This window comes from Aythya fuligula, chromosome 4, assembly GCF_009819795.1.
Source record: "Aythya fuligula isolate bAytFul2 chromosome 4, bAytFul2.pri, whole genome shotgun sequence".
NCBI lineage: Eukaryota > Metazoa > Chordata > Aves > Anseriformes > Anatidae > Aythya > Aythya fuligula.
The window spans coordinates 70,795,194-70,822,498 of NC_045562.1; the positions used below are offsets into that span (position 1 = coordinate 70,795,194).

Here is a 27,305-nt window from a genome sequence, read left to right on the forward strand (position 1 = left end):
AGCACGTAGGTACAGCATGCTTCACCCAGCAAGGTGCAAGGAATGAAGGTGGAGTTTGAGCAGCAGGATTCCCATGCCGCAGGAATGCGGTGGGTCCCTTAGGGGCGATACGGGGAGCAGCACGGAGCCAGGAGCTGTTGCTGATCCTCCCCAGGAAGGAAGGGAGGTTCCTACATAACACACACAGCCTGGGGACTTGGGGTCAGGCAGGAGGAGCACCCACCTTGCATCCCGCAGCTGGAGACACGCTGAGATGTAGGCGAGCATTGATTACCTGAGGTCGTGATCCACACCACCCGTGGGGCTGTGGGTGGCTGCTTCAGCCCCTGCTTGCAGGAACATTTCAGTCAAAATAAAATAGCTGAGGAGGTAGAAAACGCAAGGATCTACTTTTAGCAAGAAAAGTGCTTTTTTTGTGCCCTCCGCCCTGAGGGAAGTTGAGGAGCCCATCTTCCAACGCCCTGTGAGACATGGGGCAAAGCTGATGACAGACTGCTCCAACCTGTTGCAACCAGGACGTTCCTACACAGCCCAAAACCACCCCTTGCAGCACTACCCCACGCTGTAGACAAGTGGCTCGCTCTCCTCGTGTACCTCTGGCATGTTTGTGGTATCATAAGAAAAGAATTGTGACCTTACCCACGGTACTTTTCCAACGTGGCATCGTTTTATCTCCAGCTCCAGATAAACTGCCTGTGTGCAGGATTCATAAAGACTTGAAAGACAGCACCGTAAATTCGCACTTGGCAATTCAAAGCTCCCAGTGTTTGTTTGAACAAACAGGACCCAGCCAAAATAAGCAAGCTGCTCATCTCTTTTGCCATTCTCTAAAGAGCCATACAATTCGGAAAAAAAAATAATAATAATAGGGAAGAAAAAAAGCTTCACAAGTTTTTAAAATCCTCCAAATGCTTTCAGAAATGTTTAGTCCTGGTGTGAAAATTTCTATTTATGTCATCTAAAGGTGACAACTAAAGTATAAGAGATTATGCAAGTAACTCACGACCACTCTAGAGCGGAAGGAGAAGAAAGTTGAAGCTGTTTAAAACACACACACATCCCTGCACAGGAACCAGGAACAAAAATCAGCCTCATCACAGGTCAGACAAACAAACGACTGATTCCTCCTAGGACAGTTACCAAGAACAATTCTGTTGTGCAACACAACAGGTCCATCGCAGCTCCCAGCTTCTTTGTCGATGTTTTTAAACAAACACTAGTAAAGCGCATGGACAAGTGACAAGGCACTCTTTGCAAAGGCTAAGTTCTGGGACACAGTGGCACAGACACACAGCTCTTCTTGTTAACTCACCTCGAGCAAGACTGAGGAGACACAGACCAGAAGACACAGACCTGTCTCCACCTCCTTAAGGAGACCCATCGTTGAATTTAAGGCCAGTGCTAAAACCCAGTCTGAAATCTTCTCATCCACATTAACTTCAGGAACCTGTGGCATGGTCATTGTTAAGATGGATTAAGATGTGTTCCCTCCTTCCAGGTACCAGAGATGTAATTCCAATGACATGTACCAAAAAGGCACAGAAGAAAGGAGACGGACTGAAGAACCAGCCTGAGATCTCCAGTGTCTGGGATCGCACTGAAACTTTAAGCTAGCTCCGTAAAACATGTAAGAACCTTAATAAGCGAGGCAAAACAAATGACAAACTGAGACAAATGCATAAATAGAAAGTGGTTTCATCAGTTTATTGCTTTTAGCAACCCGAACTTTGCTGCCATTTCACATATGGTCGAGTCTGTGCAGGAATACTCAATGCCATAAACACTACAACAAAAAACAATGTTTTATCACGAGCCATACAACTGGTGGGAAAACAATCTAACCCCACATGGACATCATTTGAGAATCTGACAATAAATACATCGTATCTCCAAAAAGCTACTGGCATTTACATTAATCAACTGATTATTTTTCAAGTTACTGAATAAAGCAAAACTGGTGAGGGATCAAGTGCTCTGAAACGCATGCTTCTGGTGTATTCAAGACATCTTCCCAACGCACACGTTCTGAACTCTTCCATAATTTCATTAATGCCTAAATAAAATTAAGGTACTTTGTTTCCAGTTTAAATACCAGGAGAAAATAATTAGCACATTTCAATATATTAACTAAAAGACCATCTGTATAAAACTCTTCACACATGAAATATTTTAAATTAAACAATATAATTATTATACTTACAGGAAAACAAACTAGAAATTTATTGCTAGTACAAAAATTAATGTGTTTTGAGGAGGAGAAGTTAGATTAATATTATTGCTATAAACACAAACAGTGCCAGAGACAAGAATCTGATCTTCATATTTGCTTATCATCCACAACTGGCTTTCAAGGACACGCAGGTACATGGGACTTGGGAAAGTTGAGGTCCACAACTTCTTTCAGAATTCTGCTTTACGATCTGATGTCATTTTATTGCCTTTCAGTGTAACGGCCAGAACCAGTCTGCTGCTCCTGTGGCCTAACGTTATCATTCATTAGATCTCCTCTCCGTGGAGAAAATAACCCCTGAAAAATCGGCAACCACCATGATCTTGCTTTCCCTCATTAGCTGCTTGAATATTTTAAACTCAATACTGCTCTTAGGTTAGCCCATAGCAAAAATAAAGAAGTGGGAATGTTCACTATGTGGAGAGTCCATATCAATAGTTCAATGCCAAACTTTGATCAATTTTGAAAAGATTGAAAGCTAAAAAGCTTTCAATCCTCCCCAAAAAAGCATTTTTCACATCCAGTGGATTGCGTAACAATGCTACTCAGTGCAAACCGTCACCCCTGCTACCCCGCTGGTAACAGAACAAAAAGGAACTACACCTGCTCGTAGGTCTGCGCGGTCCAGTTTCTTTGCAATGCACTGATTTCCAGTCACAAGAGCGTATATTCACATCGGCTGCTTTTTTTTGTTGTTTAGAAAAGCACGGTGCTTTCAATGGCCATTTAGCTTGCTGCTAGGTCGTATTTTCTCACCGTGATTTTGTGATTTTCTTCTTACACGCACTCAGCTAGTTGCTGACTTACAAGCAGATCTGGAAAAACTAACAGTTCAGCCTCTCCATTCAATTACACAGTCAACACTGGAGTTCACACGGGTTATCATCAGTGTAAACTATTAAGATTACAATAGCTGTAATTAATTACTAAAGGATTGTGAAGTAAATCAATTGAAATTTTAGCCTAGTCATAGATTGTATTATTGCTAAATGAAAGGTTTATACAAACTGGTGTTTTATGGACCTAGCAATTCTCAAGTCACTCAAAAAAAAAAGAGGTATTAAAGCCACTTCTTTAATCGGGGTGGCTGAAATCTGGTGCAAATTAAGTATTTAGGATATTTAGAAATAATTGTCTAGGTCTGAAAGAACAGAAATGTCCAAGACCAGGTTCAGGTGAAAGCCTTCTCCTGGTTACATCACCTTACAACACACCCTGGGATCCAAACATGCCTCATGATAAAGCAGGATTCTAACTCGACACATTAATGCACCAATGATTTTAACATCAAGTGTGAACGCTAGAGTACTTACTAGACAGTTGTTGCCACAACAGTTCCTTTTCCTTCGCCCCCACATTCCTCCTTCCAAAAGAAATATTAGCACAAAAACAAAGGAATATTTATATTTGAAGGAGAAACAAAATGGTCAAGTTGCAAGTGAGAAGACTTGAGAAGCACACGCCTTGCTTTTCTTTTGAAAAGGAGTCATACAGCAGGAGCTGGATCCACAGCGACAGTAGTTCAATGGAAGAGAATTACTGTATGCTGTCAGACAACTCAGGATAGCATCGTGCATACCTTATACATCTGAAAACAACAACTCTTTCACAACTTAAAACATTAAATATTTTAAATGGATCTCTTTGAACTCCACGTTGTATTTACATAGCTATCCACAATAACGTGCAAAAAGTAAAATTCAACATCAAAATAAAGTCCAATAAATTGAATTTGACATTAAAAAAGGCAGCAGAGGTTCCGAGTCCATTCTGTACATACTTTAAAGAGCTACTGAGGACAGTGAAAAAGTTGTTCCAATGAAGCTTCTGGGATTTATCAAATCCAACCGTTGGGCACATCTACCACTAGCTGTCTTTGCTGCAGAATTCACAATGTATCCCACCAGTGAGGTCTTTAATAATTTTTTCTTTGACCAGTTTTCGCAGTAATTTTGTTTCGCCTGTCACATTGTGCATAGTTTGTCTGTTCATGGCAGCCATGCAGAGGTTGTTGTAATAGTGCAAAGGAGTGCTGGGCTGATCGAGGTCATATCCAAATCCTGCTATGCTCACTTCATCACATAAATGTGTTGCTAGAATAACCGCCATGACCCCGATCGTGGGTACATTCTAAAAAGCAGGGAGGGGAAAAAGAAAAAAAAGCCTGTTGAATTCAAATGGCTTCACATATTCTCCTTTACCAGTTCCATAACACTTCACAGTATTTAATACATTTGACTACTCCCTCTACTCACTTAAAAGTTAATAGCAATTAAAATTATAATCGGTTAAAATTAAAAAATAAGTAAGGATCAAGTGAAACTATAAACATTTCAGGGCCAAATATCGATACAATTTGAGTAACTGCCTTTAGCAGTAATTTTGGCTTTCAATGCTACATTTTTTACTGTGAACTGAAGGCAAGACACCCTATTACTAAGTAAATTTAAACTGCAAGTAAGCTCTTGCTCCAAACACTCAACCAACTGACAGGCAGTTACAACTTGGCATTGCCCAATATGTGCTTGCTTCAGTCTTGGACAACAAGCACTCCAGCAGTAATCTTCAGGAAATTACTTTTCACTGAACAGCCTTTGAATGTGAGTATACTTGGATACACGTAGAAAATAAATAGCTCAGTATATTACATTATTTAGATAAATAAACATTCCAAGAGGTGAAAATCCTTCAAAACATTTGTGCAGTGCGTTACCATTAACAGCCTTCCCACAAAGTAAAACGGCTATTGTTATGCAGCACTTCTCATAGCTCAAGAGAACTACTGATGTCCAATTTGTCAAACAGTTGAAATTTAAGAAAAATGCAGTGCTTAATTAAATTGGGCAATTCATCACTGCTCAAGCTCAGGACACAGCAGGAGGATATAGCAGTAGTTCACTGCAGTGCTGCTAAGCAGGAGGGCGTACGCAGCAATTCCCATATTCTGAAGCACCTGCCAGAGGGAAGCTTGCTTTACACTTCTCAGGCTTTCCCCACTGCTGGAGACAGATCTGACTGCAGGTGATCTCTAGGATTCTGTTAAGGATTCTGTTAAGGATTGCCTTAACAGGGCTGCTCTGAACACACCAGTCAGTCAGAAGTCTGTTCTGAATATTTAACACCAGCCAAAATGATGTGTGAGTGAACACCCTACTGGAGTGAATTTGGGTCTTGCTGCTCTGTAAAGCAGGACATCTCATGTCAGCGTGCACAGGCATAGGGCCTCATCTGGAAAAGGTGAACTGAAATCCTGACTTAATTTTTCACAAATAGAGAAAATGCAAGTCTTCTGAGAGACAGTTAATTTCCCATTACTTCAGACCAGCTGACATCCTGCAGAAGAACTATACTGAAAGAACCACCAAAACCTTTTTTCAGTTTCTTATTTTATTCTTTTATACAGTTTCTCTCCTAAAATGAAACTTCTTACCTTATCCCAACCCCAGAATATTGATCGAGGCTTGGGGAATTGTAAAATGTCCAGAGCTGTCTCTTTAACTATGACTGGATTCAGAATCCGAAACTGTTTTGATGTAAAAGGAATTTTCTTAGCAACCTCCTTCCAAAAGAAAAGTCGTATCCACAGAGACTAAGAGAAAGAAAAAAAAAAAAATAGTTGACCAAACGGAAACTCTGACACTATCAAGTGTACAGCAGACATGATACATGAGTTATAGAATTCGCTACTGATACTGAGAAACTCAGGAAACAGCTTAGAGCTGATTTTGTTCTGAACTACCAGCATCCTGTTCAAGCAATTGGACTAGAAGAGGAAAAACCTTCAAAGCGTTTGGAATTGCAGAGGGTAGCAGGGGGAAAGTTTGCTTATTCTGAATGTTTGACTGAACCTAGTGTTTAATCAGCCAACGTATCCACCAGCTCCTCCGGGTTCTCCAGACCCTCCCCAGCACAACCGAGCAGCAGCAGTATTTGAAGAAATGGGACAGGGAATCAGCTTTCCACAAACATTAACCAGGTCATTCTGAAGCGAGCGCTGGACTTAAAACAATTGCTCGGGCTTTGAAGTGAACAGCTGTTGTTTGACAACATCCACCTAGTGATGAATGTACCACTTCAGAAGAGGATTTACACTAGACTCAGCAAACTAGTCTCTGATCTCCTGCCATGTGCAGTCAATGAGATGCATACGAATGAAAAAAAAACACACACACACCTCGCTCAGGCTCATTTTACAAATCCCTCCACGTAACACGTAACACTACACGTCTGATAGAACTGACATGGCTGCAGCATAGGCCTGTGTTTTATAAATCTTATAAACAGGTTTTTTTCCTTCTACAAGGTGTAACTCCACAGCAACTTAAACTGATGGAGTTTGTAAGAAATGTACTTTGCTGTGGTCCCATGTTTCTACCTGAGCTCTGAATGCTTCAGTAAAGTACCAGTGCCTGCACAGGTAGCTGACCAACTGAAAGCCTAATATTTGAAACAATAAGTAAAAACATTCAGCTTCCAGAGCACTTCCCAAAACTGGCTCTCTGTAACAGCAAAAACACCAGAACACAGAAAAAGGTGGGAATGGACAGACACTGATGGGGACAGGACAGAGACGTGGCAGTCTGGTCCAGTCTTTTGATTAAGTTCTGCAGAATCCCATTTCTTTATGCTCCTTTCCAGCACAAATATAAAAATAGCGTTTAGTCATCTACAGCACATGAACAGTAGGAAGGAGAGAGCTTGGGTAAAGATGAGCATGCCAAGCCTAACAGAGCAGGACAAGGAGACTGGGACCAGACACCAGAAGACCAGTATGGGGATAGACAGGGATTTTCCTTTTCTCCTCTTCAATTGTGTATTTATATAATATTGATATAGTAATACCCCAGTTCTGCTCTTAAGACATGCAACTCAATAGAAGGTACCTTTTTCATAAAACATATACTTGAACTCCTTGACAGAGGATGTCGTAGATGCCAAAAAGCAACCATATTTTCAATTCCCCAAAAACAGATTTTAATTCAAAAAGGTGTCCTCATACTAGTCATTCTTGAAAAACAAATCTTTCAAATATGAAAAAGCCAGACAGCTTGTACAACGAGAGAGGGATTCAACTCAAGTTAGAAAGTTGCTGGTTGGCAAAATGACCATGTTCCTGCAGGACCAACAGGACAGACCAACATCATCTTGCCCCTGGTAAAAAATCACTGTATAGCAGCAACTCTAGAATTTGCACTCAGGAATATCTCCTCTATACAAAACATACCCTGATTATTCAAAACAAGGCGATATCCCTGGACTAAAGTAGTAGTGGACAGTCATGGTCAATATTAAACAGGCCTTCCATATGCCTTCATGTCATAAAAAAATAAAAATAAGTCACAGAATTAAAAAGGGAACTTGGAGTACCTAAACTGTTATGCATCATATTGTTCAGAAATTGGACAGCCTTCCTTCTCAATCTATCTCAAAAAATGTAGAGCAGTTGTTTCCAATCTGTGGACAGAAAACCCTAGCTAGGGGTTTTCAGCTTATGGAAACTACCTGCCTGCAAACTGAAAGAAGCAAAAACCACCAGTTTAAATAGTTTGGAAATGCAGAGCTCTTCTATCAGTTCCTTAGGAGCATCTGTACTTCTGTAAACATTCAGTGAGAAATGAGTAATTTCTAATTCTGGAAGACCACAGACAAATGTGACAACTGCAGTTTTTCAGTTAGTTACACATTAACTGCAAGCATACCACTGAAGGAGCACAGACTTAAATGGTTAAAAATGTGTGACTAGCAGCCAGCAACCTCAGGCTCTGCAGATTCAAAGAAGTCACTGAAACCTAAGGTGAAATTAGTTCTACTTTATTAAACACTCAATATGTCATGTAGCTGAGTGTCTGAAATCTACCAGTATCAGTGGAAAAAACTGTTGCTGTCAGCATGTGGCTTAACCCAAGTGCTGTTACCAACTATAACTAGGAGACATAACTAAAAAAAAAGTTACATAAAAGATCCCCAGTATGATAAACCAGGAAATAGGGCATCAGTCAACTTCTTAAGCATTAGACAACAAGAACTGAACAGCAAGATCATATAGGTACATGGCACTGCCACTTTACATACCAAGGTTTCATTTTTTACCATTGCTTGTAGCCAATTGAAATCAACACTTTTAAACAAAACAGCCACAAATAAGCTAGCAGGAGGATACTCGAGTTCAGAAAGCGGGGCTCCTTCTGGGTAAGTCATCCGTATCGTCGTTTTGTTACCAACGTGATCTGTGTATCCTTGGACTGGCGCATCATTTAGCCTAACAAAAAAAGATTGAGAGAAACTGTATTTAATAAGCAGTGTGCAACCTCATTAAAACATCAGACACTAAGCAAAAAACTTGTATTTGGCCCGCAGATTATTTTTAACAGAGCAGAGTACAATGTTTTCTCAGTATCTCCATGTTCCTCACCTCTCACACTCATCCATCCCCTATCTTTGAGGAGAAGCCAGTTCTATTTCTGGGTTAGCTGGCAAAAGTGCAAAACTTCAAAAGAAAGAACTTGAATAGAAAAGCGACTCAGAAGAGCATTGCAGAATTTCACATTCACTGCCTTGTGCCAACTGAGAATCTTAACAGAAGGGAAAGAAAACACACAGGCAGTTTCCTGTATTCTTTTGTTTACACACACACACGAGTATTATATACAGCAAAGGCACACAAATTATCCCTTCACAAACACACAGGGCAAAGTAACACATCCTGTGGGTTTGCATCATTCCAGCTCACAAAAAAAATAAATACATCAGAAGCAAGCACACTGCTTACAAGAACAGTGTCACCCAGCTCCATCAGTTCTGCAGAACAGAAGAAACTTTTTCTGTATCAACAGGAAAGCCACTTTCAAGCAGCCAGCCCTAATTTCAAAGAACAACTAATGAAAGTTCTCTGCCCCTCTCCATGTCACGGTTTGTTCACCTTTACATAAGAGGTATTGACTTGCTGTACCCATTCTTCCCTTTGTAAAAGGAATAAGACTTGCTTTACAAAGCTACTTATGAGTGCTTACATTACAAATTTATGATTTCACATGATTCAAAATATTAAGAACAGCTCCAACAGTAATATTCAGAAAGCACAAATACAGATCATATTCTGGACTTTAGCAAATACAGGTAATCATAGAAACCATGCACTGTTCCTGTAAACATAAGGGAAGATAAGCAGCATGCTCTGCAGTGTGTAAGCAAGCTGTATACTGAAACACTAATGCATTTTTATTGTGCTTAAAACAGCTGTTAAAAAAATCAAATAAGCTTCCCAAACAAACAAGTCTTTAGGACTCCTTTCTGTCTCAGAAAGCTTAAATATATGAATAAGTAAAAACACTACTGCTTATTTCTCTAAGATCTCATTGGTTTCTTCTTCAGTTGTGCCTGTACTTTTTGGTATCTAAAGTCCACAAATCATTACACTGAATTCCTGCCTTGTGAACACAATGTTACTCTGCTCTTAAGACTTTGAATTCTATCAATTCACAAGTAAATTTCAAAAAAGCACTTTCAGAAATAGTCTGATGTATTGCATAAAAAGTTGGAGATATTTTCCCCTCAAAAAGCAACATCGGTTCATAAAGTAACGCTGAAGTAGTCTGAAGCCTGAAATAGAAAATACATACCTTATAACAATATCAAACTGATTCAGTAAGTGGCCTAGCTCTGATCCATAAAGAATTCCACCACTGCCAACAACAACACAACGTTTACAGTGTTTTGACTTCAAATCTTGTGGCAAATCATGCTCAGGTAAGAGTTCGAGGAGCTTTTTAAGCTTATCAAAGAACCTGTGAAATCCAAAGGGAGGTCCGTATTTAAATAAAGCTTCATCTTCATCTATGTTTTTTCCTACAAAGGGAGATATGTCCATGCTGTATTTCTCCGCAAATAACTTTCCCATTTCTGTTTTCACGTAAGAAGGTCGGCACTGTTCCTGCAGCACAGCACTGGCATATTGTTGTGCTCTCTAAAAGAAAACAAACATGATTTCTGTTAGGAAAGCTAACTTCAGGAACAGAAAAAGCCCTGTTAGAGCAACCCGCCAGGTGACAACCAGCAGTTAAGCGAACACTGGGTTTTGTAAAGAAAACAAACATGGAAATACAAAACATTTTAAAGCAGCACAAGGTCAAAACCTGCAAGTGAATGTCTCTCTATTTAAATCTGGATAGGAGGTGTTTGTTGTTTTTTTTTTGTTTGTTTGTTTTTACTAGGCTAATTTATTCTTTAGAAAAGCGGGAAGTGAAAATGCTACCTTTTTTCAAGAAAGACCTGCCCCAAAAGCTGCTGGAGAATGCCTGTGCTGTTACTTACAAAGAAAAATTAAAATTACCTTCTCCCATCTAATTCAGCAGTGAGACAGCAAGAGGAATTCTACTCCACTGCTCAACTGCATGACCCAAATTCTGCCTGTCATAGGTTTTTACCAGAGACATACCAGCTGGTTAGAAGTTGTGTCAAATGGCAGGTTGGATTTGCTTACTAATCAAAATAAAGCAATGCTTCTTCCAGAAGTATTGCTAATGGTATTGCTAATGACTAAACCATAACTCAAAGAATGCAAGGGGGATGGGGAGCGGGGGAGTTTCACGTCTTCTTTCAAAGACACGTCACCAAAATTAAAGGCTGTGGTTACAAACTCCATAAAAAATACTAAGCTGTAAGATAAACCACAAAAATCGATCTGTCTCATTAAAGAGTTAATCATACACATTTTTCAGAAATGGGGGCAAACTGGTATCTAAAGCAAGGAAGAAGAGAAATAGCAAAGATTATTTTTAGTCACTTAAAATAATCCTTTTGCATATCTTCTTCCCCAATGTAATTCTGCTTATCTTTCCTCCACTTTAATCAAAACAAGCAAAAAAAACCTACATTAGGCAAACACACAGGTCAGAAAAAGATTCAAATCTAGTGCTAACGCAGTTCCCCTTTTATACTGCTACAGAAGGGGAAGTGCGTATCTGGGTGCACAAAGGGTGGCATAGGAAGCAAGCTGTTTATGTATTTTATTTAAATAAAGAGATCAATCTGCAGAACTACCTCTGCCACAACAGGCTCTGCAAATCTGGGCATAAACACCCAACTTCTTCCTGGGCACACAGTCTTTTAGGCTTGCTTCAATTAGGGTTGTAGTTGTTTGGGAGCAAGAACGTGTTACTGAGAAAAGAAGTCAAATGAAATGCAAAGGGAAGGCAAGGTGAATCTGTAAAAAGCCTTCTGAAGGAGGTGTGGAAGGAAGGATGCTCATACAGTGATGCTGAGATGTTAAATCAGGGCTTCTGCTATATGTAAATACTGTTTGAGATCTAATGTAAAACATTCAAACACAGAAAAGTAACAATTCTAAGCCAAAGTACTGCATTGTAAAGAGCAAGCAGGTTACGTAGCAAAGGCAGAGAAGTGTCAGCAAGAACACTAAGAACGCTTTACTGGCTTCTGTTATGAAAGCTTAAAAGACACATGCAAAACTGCAGCAGATGTGCTACCTTAAATTAATAAGTAAATGCACAAAAGCTGCACCCTCCTGCACGTTAGACTTGTGATTCCAAAAACATCTGAGCAGCTACAAGGTAAAGCAGACTGGGGAACTGGCTTGGGTAAAAACAACCTCTTGGTTGAATGTGTTGGGTCTGATTTTAAAGAAGCGTTACTTTCCATTTGCATTAGTTTCCTGATCACGAGCTTTGCACCGACACCGCAGAAAGGTAACAAGCAAGGAGCAGAGGAGGCAGCTCCCTGAAGCTGAGCATCAGCTGAAAGCTGGCCTGACATTAGTCTCCCTTGGGGCTGTCCCCTCTGGGCAGCACTCACCTGGTGGCAGCCAGGCAACACCTCTGCTCCCGCTGGGGCCAGGAGGGCCCAGCGCTGAGGAGCTGTGCCCAAAGCCTCCCTGTGGGGAGCCCAGGTGCAGGTGCCTTTGTGGCTGACCCAGTTCCCAGGGGACTGGAACAACCCGACAGGCTCGCTGCCTTTTGCTTTTCTGGTCTTACACAGTAACCATGTTAGGAAGGCGTGGCCATTTCATACATTAATTTTTAACAGCCACACAGTTGGATCATTTCACCCCTAAAAATCTCGTTTCCTTTTGCACTTCCACAGGAAGCAGAAAACAGACAAACAACAGAAAAAAAAAAAAAAAAAACAACAGTTCTACACCATGAAGAAAATATGAACAAATTATATTTTCCCCTCACAGGATGATCTCAGCATTCAAGTCCTTTGTTACAAACCCTTATAACGCTCACACTGAGGACTAACAAAACCTTTTTGTTTTAACCAAGTAGAAAATACCAAAAAATACCAACCCTTACACGATCGGGGTCCACATATGGTGTTTTTGTTCTGTCACATTCTTCAGGGTAAAAATGTAACTTGAGGATATAAAGGAAGCACCCTCCAACCACAAACAGTACGAGAAGTCTAGAAACAAACAAGTTCATATAGGGGTTAGGAGAAGGGGAAAACAGCAACCCTCTAACTCCTAAATAGTATTTTTAAACAATTTCAAGACAGTTGAAGAATTTCAAATGAATATTTGCATTTGATTCAAACCAAGATAACTGATGGTTTTGTTTCCTCCAAGTCTTTCACAACTCTTAAGAGCCACTTGCAGGGAAGTATGAAAATATACAGATGCTTTGATAAGAAAACCATTGCATACTGATTTTACATATTCCTATACCTGCATCATATATTTTAAATGCATCCCTGATGGATCCAAACACTTCTGATCATATAAAGAAATCATAAAGTGACTTTTCCTACTGTAAAGAAAACACTATTTTGAAATACGCATTTCCATGCAAGTTGTGTGCTTTAGTTTGCTTAAAATAAAAAAAAAAAAGAACCTCAAATTGCAAGGTTTTCAGATAACCACCACTCACAAACAAAATTTCAACTCTCCAGCAGGCCAGACCACAGAATTTAGATGCTCGGGTTTATGCTAAGAAGCCTAATATAATTCTTTTTTCTTCTGCACGTTTTGGGGCTATAGCTTATTTCACTCAGTTTCAAAGGGTTATCTGCATTTTTGATCTACTCATTTCTCATTACTAAGGAATCTCACTGTTGACTCAGTGTTGACTCATGTGACTTCCAAACTGATATGCAAAAATTACATCATTATTTGGTTAGACTGTGGTTGTCACTCAGGTATATAGTTTGAGATTTATCATTGATTTTCATTTAAAATTATTTCCTATGGTTGCCAGAGGACTTCGTTTAAATGTTCTAAAAAAAATACGTAAGCTATAAAGCATTCGGTGCTTCTTGAAACTCAGTCAGACAAAATCTAAATGTATATACAGGTTCCCAAGATTTTAGGGAGGGAAACAAAAAAAGCTTGTATAGATAAATAAACCCACTAAACCTCACTGGCCTTCATTTTCCCCAATTATCAGACCATGCAAAGGGCTTAACATTGTTACTTATTTGGATCCAAAAAAAGACCGGAAGCATTTGAGAGCAAAATACTGGGATCTCACACCAGCTAAGGAAAATATGTGTAATACTACAAGAAAGTCGAGGCTCCTCCAAGTGTTTTAGGCACCCCAACAAAAGCTGGGTGCCTAAGCCTCCATTCGGGTCCTGGGGTAATCCCATACCTTGATTTTTGCATCCTTTTTGTAACTGTTCAAGCTAGGGGGAGAGCAACTGCCTCTATATTACCACTGCAATGACACTTACTTGGGAGTACCTTTTAAAAACCAGATTGGTCTTCTCATCTTCATGTGCAACTACCTTACACCATTGCACAGGAGGCGAACGATCACTTTTCAGCTTTACAGAGTTAGTGTCACTCAGCATTGCTGTAAAAAAAAAAAAAAAAAAAAAAAAGAGAAAAAAAGGTTTTATCATGACTTTTTCTGAATGGAGAAAAAAGTTCAAAGGACACTCAAATGTTCAAATGACTCAACTTGCCCCTTCCGCCAGCAAAGACTGCGATTCTTTCTTTCTGTGCATGTCAGGAATACTGAATCACTCCCGACATCCTTATGATCAGGAACATACTCATTTTGGATGCAGTGCCAGGAAATGATTCTAAAAATATGTAAATGTTTCTATGTATAAGTCTAATAACTGCAACTCTTGTCAGACACTTGTTTGATCTCAGTCAAACATCATTTTGCTTGAGCATTCATTACAATCCAGACAGAAAAATCTGCGTAGTATGCTTAGGGTTATTTAGGACGCCTGAATCAAGATGTCCAAGTACTGTGACACCCTGCAGGATTCAAGTGTGCTCCCAGCACACAAAACCTGCGTGCACCATCCCATCCCCAGAACTGGAACCCACAGCTCCAATCAATTTCCCAAGGTTAATTGAACCTAGACTCACAGAATATCCTGAGTTGGAAGGGACCCACTACAATTGTCAAATCCAACTCCTGGCTGCACACAGGACCACCCAGCAATCAGCCCTTGTGTCTGAGAGCGTTGTCCAAACACTTCTTGAACTGCGTCAGGCTCAGTGCCACCACCACTGCCCTGGGGAGCCTGTCCCAGTGCCCGACCACCCTCTGGGTGCAGACCCTTTCCCTAACCCCCAGCCTGACCCTCCCCTGTCCCAGCGACGTTCCCTCGGGTCCTGTCGCTGTCCCCAGAGAGCAGAGCTCAGCGCCTGCCCCTCCACTACCTGTGAGGGAGCTGCAGGCTGCCATGAGGCCTCCCCTCAGCCTGCCAGTGATTGCCCAGCTCTCCAATCCATTGATCTCTCTCTTACCACTAGTCTGACCTCTTCAGAAGCCCCAGCAACACAGTCAGCAACTTCAGCAGCAAGCACCAGAAGGGACATGCAGAAAACTCTGCCTGGAGGGCAGCAGGACTGGGAGGCTGCACAGCACCCCTGCACAGATGGGCAAGTCACTCACCGAGTGCTAACAAGAAGCAACCTCACCACTTGGCAGGAAGGAGACAGTTTATAAGCTCCCACAAGTTTCTATCAGCATGCTCCAATTCTGATTTTGGAAAGAAAAAACGCAGGCTGGCACACCAACTTCTCACAGGCTGCTGCCATTAATCTAAGATGGGAGCAAAACCGGAAAGCAAAGTCTAACTACACAAGTCAGCTGTCTTTGTACTGACCAGAAAGGGGCACAGACAAGGTTTTTAGGGCCTTACTGACCTCCCAAAGCAGCTGCCTTTGATCAGCCATCCACAGGACAAACAGCCTGATCCCCTGCAGCAGAGCTCAGCCCTACTCACTGCCTTTGATCTCAGCGCTTAAGGCTCCCTGCTCTGCCCTGCAAGGACATTCACACTCCTGCTCTCTTGCCAAGAACTGTCACAGGGAAGTTTTTTTTTTTTATTGGAAAAAATCAGGTCTAAGAGAAGGCTTTTATCTAGAGGCAATTCCCAATTCTCTTTTCATCCCCATATAAAGTAAAATGAGGTGGGGCAATTGCCCGTTCAACTTAGCCTGCGCTGCCACTCTGAACCTCTGTCTATTTGAACAGCCACCCAATGTTCTCATACACCAGGATGAAGGTGAGACGGACAGGTCCCCTCCTCCAGTCCAACCCACTAAAATCTAGTTCAGCAGGTGACACGAGGGCTTCCACACCGCCACACATCGCTTCTCAGTAACGAATCCAGGATTCACCACAGGTCTGAAGCCACAAACGGCAGCAGCGGGGCAGAGATCAGTGCCAGCACCTTCCATCCTTTGAAGAGCAGACAACGGTTAAGTGATGCTCTCTAGAGCCACCTGCAAGCAGTCACATATCACAAAACAGCTTAAAAAGAAGCCTTTTTTTTTTGCAGCAGAAAATTTCACCACTCACCTCTAACGTAACAATACTGAAATAACCAAGCTGCCTAAGAACCTCAAAGTACTCACCTGGCTCTGTTTCTCAATGCCACAGACTCTCTGACCTGTCACAAGCATTTGCAGACCTTTGTAACAGAGCAGCAATACCTTACTCAAACCAACACTCCAGCAGGTCTGAAAGCACTGAACAAACAGGTCAGTATCATCATGCTTGCCTTGGAACAAGGCAAACCAAAACCCAAGGGTTAAGCAATGGCCAAAGTCCCCCAGAATGCTAGCAGTTAAGCTGGGAATCAATCTATGAGGACACAAGGCTGCAGGTCACAGGGAATTGATCAAGGGAATCAATCAATCAAGCAATCTTGTCTCCTCTGACTGCATCTACACAATTGAAAAAAAATCAGCACAGGGGAGGAAAAATGGGTGTTGACACCACCAGGTACCTACAAAATCCATTTTGCTCTCAGCAAACCTATCAAGCCCACGTAGGTAGAGACTTATCAAGTCATGATGGACCCAGCAGCTTTATACCCACATGTCCTGGAGACCAGCTGTCACACGGAAATCACACTGCCAGACTGCATGGTCCTACACGGTGCAAGAGGCGAGCGGCGATCAGAGCCTGCTGCAGAGCGGAAGGAGAGCACGAGCAAAGGCTTGCAGAACACGTGCTAAGTCCAGGATTGCTCCACGCACACGGAGCCGGGTCACTGCAGAGACTGGCTGGGAGCAGCACGAGGAAGGGGCACTCGGTGCTGTTTGACAAGAGGGAAGCAGGTCGCTCCCTGACACGGATGGCTTTACAGCACCGACGTGATCACCCGGTGCTGCACATACAATAAAACAATAATTCCATCTGGTGTTTCTACAGACGCAGCTGGGGCAAAGTATAAAAAAAAAGGGAGCCTTGCTTTGAAAAAAAAAAAAAAAAAGCTGATTAAAAAAGCAGGTAATGAGCTTCAGCAATTCGAACTACGGAACAATGTAATAATTATCTCTTGGATAAGCAATATAAAGAGGAGCTTTGGTCATAGTCCATAGGAAGCTAGAGCAGAGCATTCTGCATGGAACAGCTACTGCCAGACCAGGTAGGGGAGGATCCTGCTGGGAAGAAAGTATTGCAGGAACACATCAAGCGATGCAGGGACTTCTGGCCCTAGTACCAGCAGAATTTATGAAGGAATACGCTCCAGATTAAGCACACGTTATCCAGCAGTTTGAATCAAACCCATAAAGTTTTACAGCTTGAAATACGAGGGTAGGATGAAAGCCTTGCTGCCTTTGCTTTGTTCAATGCAGATTTTTATTTGTTTGCAGATCAGTCTTTCTGACCCCAGGCCCCAGGTTTCGGTGCAATTTGACGGCAATGCTTGTGAAAACCCATGCGATGTATATAAAATGTGGTACTGCCTAATGTAACAACATGCTCCTGCAGCACAGAACGCCACGGCCAGTCTCCTCTGCAGCATAAATCATCAAAAAGCAGTCTGCGAGCAGTCAGCTTTCAAGAATTTCCACAGATGAGAACCTCCTGCTACAGCACTGCACTGAGAGCTCCTCCAAGAGACGCAGGTTTCACGAAGCCTTTCAAAACAAAGAAACAGGGAGGCTGCAGAGATCTGAAAGAGAAGGAACCGAAGAGGTGGAAAGCAGTGAAGACAGAAGGGGATTAGCGAGGAATGCAAGGCTGCTATGAATGGGTACCATCAGTCTTCCCTGCCTCTGAGCAAAAAATTCCAGTTCACCTCACTCATCCTGGATGTGCAAGAAGAAAGCGAGCTTATTAACAAGGAAACAGAGAATTTCATTAATCATCTCGGCACAGGCTCTTTGAGTGCAACTCTTAGTATTTAGCATACTCAGTATTTTTATTTAGTCTGTTTATATGACAAATAATGTCAGTTTTCATTTCATCTGCAACAGTCTGCTTCAGGCTGACTTTAGTCAGTTCTGTTTACTTAAGACGATCCCTTTGCTGATGAAATAAAAATATACATATCTATATCCAGTACAGTGATTTATTATTTCTTTTTTGTTACAAATTGTTTGGAGTTTGATCCTGCACTCTGAACTGAGTCAATAAGGCAAGGCTTCCCCATGGGCACATCATGCCTGCCTGATCTGGTGGCCTTCTGTGGTAGAGGGACTTTATCAGCCCACAAGAGAAGACTGACCGATGGCATCTACCTGGACTTCTGTAAGGCCTCTGACACAGTCCCACACAACAACCTACTAATCCCTAAATTAGAAAGAGATTGATTTGAAGGGTGGTCCATCCAGTGGATAAGGAATTGGCTCAATGGCAGAGTGGTTCCACGTCCAGGTGGAGGTTGGTGACGAGCGGTGTCCCTCAGGGGGCTGTCCTGGGACCAGTGCTTTTCGGTATCTTCATCAATGAGACAGAAAATGGGACCGAGGGAACCCGCAACACATCTGCAGAGGGCACCAAGCTGAGCTGATACCCCAGAAGGATGAGGTACCATCCAAAGGGACCTGGACAGGCTGGAGAAGTGGGCCCTTGTGAACCAAATGAGGTTCAACAAGTCCAAGGGCAAGGTGCTGCACCTGGGGGGGGCAATCCCAGGCTGGAAAAAGAACTCATGGAGAGTAGCCCTGCAGAGAAGGACTCAGGGGTTGTGGTGGATGATAGAACAAAGGGGAATGGTCTTAAACAGAAAAAGGATAGATGTCGATTAGACATTAGAAAGAAGTTATTCACTGTAAGGGGAGTGAGACGCAGGAACAGGCTGCCCAGAGGAGCTGTGGATGCCCCATCCCTGGAGGTGCTCAAAAGCCCACGCTGGATGGGGCCTCAGGCAGCCTCAGCTGGTGGGAAGTGTCCTAATAAGTCTTCAAGTTTACAGAGAAAACCAGTTAAGTTGGCAGTTTATAAATTAAGAAAGTGCCAAGCAGCTATGCCTGCAGCACATATATTCAGATGTTGCTGTTTGCATTTAAACACCACTGTGCCCCTTCAGAAAGGGACAGTGCAACATTTGCTTTGAGAGCTCTGAGTGTCTCAATTTGCTTACAAAAGATGTCTCAGTAGTAACGCTGCCTTACAATCACATTTTGCATTGACATTCCCATAGCTACCCATTGTGGTGTAATTAGTGAAGACTCGAGGGACTTAAATTTGCTTTTCATCTACTGAACTTAAGTGATCCCTGCAAAGCTGCTGTGAAAGCTAAATTGTCCATCAGTAGGAACACACTCCAAAGCTTTTTGTGGTGTTATTCTTTTCACCATAATTTACTTTTGTCTCATTGTTATTCTTAAGTAGACAAGATTTCCACACTTAGAGTATTTCAGAAGCAATTAATTTAAGTCTTTGGGACTTAAAGCCTTTTTATGTGGGAATGCTAAGCAACAAAAAGCAGCATGTGCCGAGTTGCGCCCAACCACTGCCACGCCCTGAACAATTGCATTTGGTTATGTGGAGCACCTGGATATACCCGAGGACAAAGGGAAGGACTCTCAGCCCCGCTGTTCAAGCTCTACCAGCTGGGTTACAAGGCATGGAGACAGAACCAGAGCAGCCTGTAGACAAGTGCAGGAGGCACGCTTACATCCCTCACCATCCTCTTGTTAAGGACCCTGAGCTGTAACCCCAGGCAGTGGATGCAGTTTCCACTTCCCTCCCTCACCTGTCCAATTCAAGGACATTCCTCTGTCTCCCCACACGCTTACTGTTAGGCAGTAACTCCACTCCTGCAGCAATTTATCCATCCAACCTCAGCAAGTACCTGCACATGGACAGATATCAGCAGCCTGCAACTGCACACGGGATATCCCGAGTTGGAAGGGACCCACAAGGATCATTGAGTCCATGAGAAAGCTGCCCTAAGCAGAAGGACAAGAGATATCTTCTGTTTTACAGCTGTATAGCATCTAGCTCAACATTAACTACACCTGAAGCTTGTGGGAGTTGAAAATACAAATCGATATTCTCTCTCCCGGTACTACCAGGAATAGAAACAGCAAACTTTGAGTCATCCACAAGACAGTCTATCTCAAGGTCTTGGTGCACAGCTTTTGAAGTTCATGTAAGAACACTGGAAAGTTGCAGTATAAAGTCCAGGGCAAATGAAGGAAGACACACCCTATACAAAGTGATCACTAGTCAAGAGCAATAGGGCTTGAACAGGCAGTAAATCAGGTGGTAAAACTAACACAAAACAACCCAGAAGCACCTGCTTATTTCATGTCTCCTTCTCTAAATCAGATATGCACAAATTACTTTAGAAACATGCTTCTATAAAAAGTAAATGATAAAATGAAACTTATTTGGTTTTAAGCAACATTTGTGTTTCAGAAAACAATGGTGAAATGTAAAAGGAACAGGTGTTTGTACACAGAAGAAACTCTAGCAAGATGTTCTTCACTGAGATGCTGCACACATTACCACTGATGAATTCTGCATGCCCTGTTCAAGGCTGGTTGTTGGAATTGTGTCTTGCTTTTTTAAACACAGACATATTCCAAAAATTCACACAAAGGGTTAGAAGAGTACCTTTAAGGAAACTTTAATCGCTTACAGATTGTTTCCTGGGACAGATTTGAGGAAAACAGACAAAAATTAGGGGACAACTACACCACTAACCTCTGTGACTGCTTGCCAGGGTTGTGCCCAGGGAACAGATCACACATTTTGTCTGTCTTCCTTACTGACCAAATAGCTGAGATACTATATTCATCTTGAAAGCCTTAATGAAGAGCAATAGGCAAATAGCACGTTATTAAGTAACAAAAGAAAAGTTACTTTGGTAAAATTTATAGTTAGGATAAATTTTGTTTGCTTCTGCAGTACTAAAACCCAGAGATCAAAGAAGAAAAGATCTAAAAAAAAAAAAAAAAAAAAAAAAAAAAAAAAAAAAAAAAAAGAAAAGAAAAAACAACCCACACGGGAAAATTATTAACTGGATAGTAGTTTGTGGTTTGTCTTCTTCTTTTGAGATGTACAAAATGTTTAAGAGCCATCTGTTAAGCAGAGCCTCTCAGCTGAAAATAGCACCTAAGAAATTAAAAATTTTTAAAAAGAAGATTAAAAAGTCAGTAGATACATTTAAAATAAAATAAAAAAAATTGAAATTATACAGATTTCAGAAAACTTGGAAAGCGCTCACAGTTCCATGCCACATCCTCCAAACCTGCTGAGCTCACTGTAGTGGACAAAACAGACTTGACTTGGGGAATTTCTACTTAGCTGAATTTATTTCTAATTAATGCAACTTCTAACCACAGACTCAAACATTGAGGGGGGGAAAAAATGATTAACCCATGAGTAAACACCTCTCTCCTCTTTTTCCCAGACTTCCTTGTCTCCATTGGCCGTTTTTTTTTTTTTTTTTGCCCCAGGCTGCGCACAGATCCCATCCCAACTCCTCTGGGGAGGCAACGGGCAGTGCAGGAGTTGGGGACCGTGTCCCCCAGAGCATCTCCTGCCCCTCATGGCTTCTGCTTGCTCTTGAAAATGCCTGAGCAAGGTCACTATCACCTCTTCCGACCAGAGGTTTTGACACCTGTGGGTTATTTACACAGGTTTCCAAATAAGCTGGCGAACACCGTGGCCCACCCAGGCTCTCTCTGCTACGAGACCCCATCATTTATGCTCAACGTGCTCTCCCTCCCTGGTCTCCTGCATCAATCTGTGACTCCCTCAGAGCCTTCCTTTGCTTTCAAACTTCATCTCTTGATTGGAAAGAGTAAACCAGTATGAAAGAAATTTTGCAAATAAGCTCTGTCCTGTTTAAAAGAAATCATTACAAACAACCTTCTCTTTTAATCGACAGTGGATGAAGCCCTCTCCCAACAATATTCAGGGAGGAGAAAGATGATGCAAAGAATAAAAAGAGTTGAAGCCAAGTCGCGCTCCTACCTTACAACTGCAATAAAGTAGACTATTTTTATCCACCCAAAACACTGGGTTTTTCTTAAATATAAAACCAGTTTGGAACTGGTAACCAACCAGCCTAGAACAACAGATGAGCATTCTGCAGCACGAGAAACTCCAGAAACTGCACCCTGGTGAAGGACTGCCTTTCTTTCCAACGGCAGCTGCAGAAGTGAATTCAAATTTTTAAGCCAAATCTCAAACACAGGTTTTAAAAGCCAGTTGAAGAGTTGCCCAGATGCTGAAATTGGATCTCAAACCTACACAATGGAAGTCAAAATCCTTTTATCTGAATGGGCCCACTTGTCCAGAGTAACAAAATACACAGGAAAGAGTGGGGAATGAAAAGAAACAGACAATTTGTTCTAAAGGAACTGTTTCCGACTGGGAAATCTCTTTCTGTAACACGTTGAAGTTTTGAATATCTTCCTTAAGACTCTTTTTTTCCAGCAGCACATGACAATAATCCCTTAAAACCAGAAGCATGAGGAAAAATTCCTGAGATATTAAAGATCTGAGGCAGACTTATCAGGGACTTGCAGCAGCATGAAAGGCTGTTGGGTTACAATCTGTAGCAATGGACTAAATATTGGATGTTTATCTTCAAATAATCCTCTGATCATCACCTTACCACTTCTTAGCAGAAATGGTCGTAAATAAGAAGAGAGTAGTCTAAGAGCTGTTGCAATTTCTTCCCAGAGGAGGGAAAAAATGGAACTAAAGGTACAAAATTGGAGACTTCCGTCAAGTATTTCTTCTGTTGCCACTATATACACCCCACAGTAACGTGGGTACTTTAACATACCGGGACATTTGATAAACCTTATCAGCTTAGTACATATTACTACTGAATGGTACAAAGAATGAGTATTTGACAGACATGCCTCTTCTGATGAGCAGTAGAGTCCGTTGCTGCAGCTAATTTAATAAAGTCAGTAGAAACAATACTTCCTTGATGGCAGAGAGAAGTTTAGCCTGTAATACGGTTATAAGCACCTACAACAGACATTGATTACATTACTGTATAATGCGTCTTACCAAATGAACTTTGAATGTTAAGGCTTTTTAATCAGACAATAGAAAGTAAAAAAACGATGTACCCTGTGCAAGCTCAAATTCATTTGGTCAAAATCTGTCTTCTCAGAAAGCCAGAATGCAGTAATGTATCCTACACGTGTGGACAGAATCGGCAAAAAAGCAAAAGGAGGAGTCAAGGAAAACTTCAGGGCAGTTAGCAGGCACTGCCAGGGACAGGTTCACAGGCAGGAGTTTTTGTTTTGCCTGAAGCCAATAAAACCAGCAAGAAGCAAGAGCAACTCAGAGGCAACATCATTTTTCTCTCCTTGCATTTTCTTCTAATTGTTTAATGGCAGATTCCTACATCCTCTTTGCAACATCAGCCACAACTAGCTCATGAAATCATTACTAAGCTGAAATTATTGGGTCTATTTGCCCAGTCCTTCCCTCTAGGAAGGATATACATAGTTAGGCTACGATTTGCTCTTAACTTTGGGTCAGCCAGACCTCAACACGCAAAAATTTGTTCCAGCTCAAATCCGGTTCAATTATGGACACTATCAGAGATATTCAGAGGCTAACACCTCCCAAAAGAATGCTTCCTTCCAGCAGCATTCCCAGGAAGCTTTCTAGATATTAAGAGCTTCGGTTAAAATAACGTTATGGGCAAAGACATTCAAAACAGGGCTCACCCTCACAGTTTCACTCGTGCCTTGGCACCCTCTCCTCTAGTTGAGCGCTCCAAACTTTCCTAAGCCTTGCTGTGAAACCTTCCTCAGGTACTCCAAAGTGAACGACAGTACATATCTCCAACACAAGCATAAGAATTATCATCTAGATGTCCTTGCAACGCTTATGGAGGCAACCGGTGCTCTGTGACAGAAGAAAACTGCCTGAATTTGGAATTTTTCTGACTCTCAAACGAGCTCCACAAAAGGACAGCGTTCCAGCCGAGCAGGAACCAACAGGTGAGTCAAAGAACTGCTGTTGTGAACAGCGTGGTATTAAAAAGATAGATTTCTTCCCTGCAAAGGAAACTTCTGAGCCTCCCCCTCCCTTTCTTAATTTAAACAAAATTAAAAAAAACAAAGCCAGCAGATGCCAGTTTTTCTTTGTATAAGTTACCAGTGTAAGAAACGGTAGCCTGTCTGCACAGGATGTTCTGAACCCGAGGTCAGGCACTCCTCTGAACTCAAGCCGAAGCAGGGGAACATGCACGAGGAGCAAAGCGCGGCATCCCCAGCCAGCACTCAGCCACCCCTCCCAGGCACATCTCGCACGCTCCTTTCTGCCACATGTTCTCCTCTCCAAATCACAAGCCCTGCATCCGTGCGAGCACCCGTTGGTGCTTTGTGGATGAACTCAGCAGCCCGGAGGGGAGGAAGAGAGCACGGCACATCGGCACGGCACCCACCCTTAGCCGGGCAAGTTCATCTCGCACAGTGGAAGGTATTTCTGAGCCCTTGCGAGGAAGCCAAAACAAACGAGATCTTTCCCCTTACATGGGAAGCTTGGAGAATAAATCATCCCTAGAAGAAACGGTCAGAAAAGACAGGGCATAGCATTAATCTTTACTGGGCTAAGGAAACATGCCAGCAGACTTCCACGGCCAAGATGTTTCGTATTACATCTGAATTATGCAGCAGAATAGCACCGAACAACTAGTAATTATGGAGCAATGTTAATGGTACAGCAGCATTTTTACCACAGTATCATTTGACACCCTAAGAGTTCATGGCAAAACTCACACTTGAGGCTATACAAGCAGAAGAGTCCACGCCAGACGTGTCCCGTGAAGAAAAGCCTTAAAATTCATTACAATATAGCAAAAAATGTTGCTAGAATCAATTTTGGTGGCTAACTTCTGAAGTCAAACCTTCAGGACTTAACAGGTTGCAGAGCAAGCAGGAAATGATGAGCTGCTCCCAAAGAGAACCAAGGGCTTGACTTTTTTTAGCTCCACGCAACAAGTTGCGATTTCACCCTGAGACACACCAAGCACATAAACACCAGAGAGGAAAACAAACAGGAGGAGAACGTCAGCACACAGGAAAAAGTGGTCGTAAATATATATGAACTAGGAGCACAGGACTCCTGGGCAGCAGAGGAATAATTTTCCTTTAGTCCTATGGGAAGGCAAGAGCCTACGAGATGTTCTAAGAAAGTCCTTAATAATTCATGAATGACCTCATGAGAGAGTTGCCTGCAGCAGGGGAGACGTCTCTGTCATCAGGTCCTTCATCTGAATTAGCGCTGTGCGGTTTCAAGGCATCAGGTGCTTTAAGCTGTTGTGTTTGATCAAGTTTTGTCCAGGCTCGCCTGTAACGTGAAAATTACTCCACGACAAATTTGAAGTATCGGTTGAGTGTTGTTCAATAACTTCGCCTTGATCAAAGCTCGAGACCTTCTGAAGTTTTCCAGGATTTCTTCCTCAATCAAAACAACCTTCACATCAAATACCAGAGCTCTGCAGCAACCTTAGCACTTAACAGCCCTTTCCACATCTCTCATCTCCAGATACCCGTAAAACAAACAAAATTAAACATTTTTGCCTGTTTCCCTCGCTGAAAGGAAGTTGCTGCTACCACGCTCTCTTTTCCTACATCCTGCCCCTAAATGTCTGTCAACCATTTGGCTCATTTAATCACGCTCCACAGAAGGACAGAGGTTACATCCCCAGCAGCTCCAGGAAACCACAGCCCAGGTGAGCCCATTCCTCACCAGCCCAAAGGAAGCGGCCAAGGCACCAAACCATTCTCACACGCTCTAACTCCTCAGCTGCATTTTGACCTTTCCGTGAAATTCCCTGAGTTTGCTGCCTCAGCAGAGGGGTCGGCAGACAGCTCAAGGTTTCCTGGCGCTTGAGCTGGAAGGGAGATAGCAACCTTGCTGCAGCAGAACGGGCGGACGGAGGGAGTAACACACGGTCTGTGGGGAACCGCTGCACACATCTAAGCCAGGCGCTTGCATCTGAACCGTAAGCTGGGTTTAAAAATCCACATCCACTTTAGACACGTAAACATAAATCCACACAGGAGCATTTACCTTGAAAAGCCGTCTTCAGGACAAAAAGAAATATATATCTGTATTTTCCCTTGATCTCCGTGTTACAGCAAAGCCAGCAGTGGGAAAGCCATTTACCCCCACCGATTTTATGAACATTTCCCATTCATTTCCATAACTAAAGAGAGACGTAAGATAAACAGCTCTCCTCCATCACCCTTATATTTCGATCTTATCTACCAAAAATAGAAAGAAACGATCCAACTCAGCACGAGAACTCCTCTCCCTGAGCAGCACTGGAGAAGACAGGAAGGTTTTGGCAGCCGCACCAGAAATAATTGCTGGTTTGCCTCCCGATCGCTCCAGCGCAGAGAGAAAAAAAAAAAAAATGAAAATCACCCGCAAAAACACCATGGCAAGCCACAGGCAAGCAGAAGTCTACACGTTTTATTTCGGCAGAATGGCTCCGAACAGCCCCAGCCGCATTCCTGGCGCTGGGAAGAGGCCCGAAAAAGCCGGGGAATACCTGCATCGCCGCAGCCTTCCCCGGGGCCAGCTCTCCAGAGCCAGGGCTGCCGTGGGGCCAGCTTTAAATAGGGGCAGGGAAGGGGGATGAGACAGGGAAGGGGCTGAAATAGGGGCAGGGATAGGGGCAGGAGGGAGGGAGGGAAGGGGGCGGCGGCGCGGCGCTGCCAGGCCTCTCCTCGTCCTGCCCTGACCCTCCCCGGCAGGGCCCCGCACCTGGCGTGGTGGAGGCGACCCCACCCTCAAAATTAATAAAAAATAAATAAAAATAAAAATTTAATATAAAAACAGCACGGAGAGATCGGAGCCTTCACGCCTCGGCGGGCAGCGCCTGTGAAGGGAAAGCAGCCCGCTGAGGGAAAAGCCCCCCTCCTCTGTAAGGGGAAAAGCCCCCGTTCTGAGGAAAAAAAGCCCTTTCCTGAGGGAAAAACATCCCCTTCTGAAGGAGTAAGCCCCTCTCTGAGGAAAAAAAGCCCTTTTCTGAGGAAAAAACACCCCCTTCTGAAGGAATAAGCCCCTCCGTGAGGGGAAAAGCCCCCGTTCTGAGGAAAAAAAGCCCTTCTCTGAGGGAAAAACCCCCTTTTATGAAGGAATAAGCCCCTCTCTGAGGGAATAAACCCTCTCTGTGAGGGAACAACCCCCCCTCTCTGACAGAAAACGCCCCTTCTGAGGGAAAAGCCCCCCTCTCCGACCCAACAACCCGCCCCTCCTTGCCGCGCAGCGCCCCAATCCTCCCCCCAACCCCTCCAACCCTCTTGATTTCCCCCGAAACCAACCCCTTTCGCCGCCCTTACCCACCTGCGCTGGGCTCGGCCCGGGCGCCCTGCCTCCGCATCGGGGCGGGCGGCGCGGCCCCGCCGCAGGTAACG

General features: G+C 42.9%; 1 protein-coding gene across 3 annotated transcripts; it reads right to left on the reverse strand.

Annotated features, from left to right (window-relative positions):
• Positions 1-1,679: 1,679 nt before the first annotated feature.
• ST3GAL5 (ST3 beta-galactoside alpha-2,3-sialyltransferase 5) lies at positions 1,680-27,305 on the reverse strand. 3 transcript variants are annotated; one of them, XM_032187007.1, is made up of 7 exons: positions 27,235-27,305; positions 13,926-14,037; positions 12,541-12,649; positions 9,850-10,193; positions 8,303-8,489; positions 5,661-5,819; positions 1,680-4,360 (listed from the first exon to the last, which is right to left on the reverse strand). In XM_032187007.1, exons 1-7 carry the CDS (start codon positions 27,269-27,271, stop codon positions 4,097-4,099), a joined length of 1,212 nt encoding a protein of 403 aa, XP_032042898.1. In that variant the 5' UTR covers positions 27,272-27,305; the 3' UTR covers positions 1,680-4,096. The 3 variants fall into 3 exon arrangements, with proteins under 3 accessions (XP_032042898.1, XP_032042897.1, XP_032042899.1); XM_032187006.1 differs by having other exon boundaries at positions 12,535-12,649; XM_032187008.1 differs by lacking the exon at positions 27,235-27,305 and having other exon boundaries at positions 12,535-12,649; positions 13,916-14,018.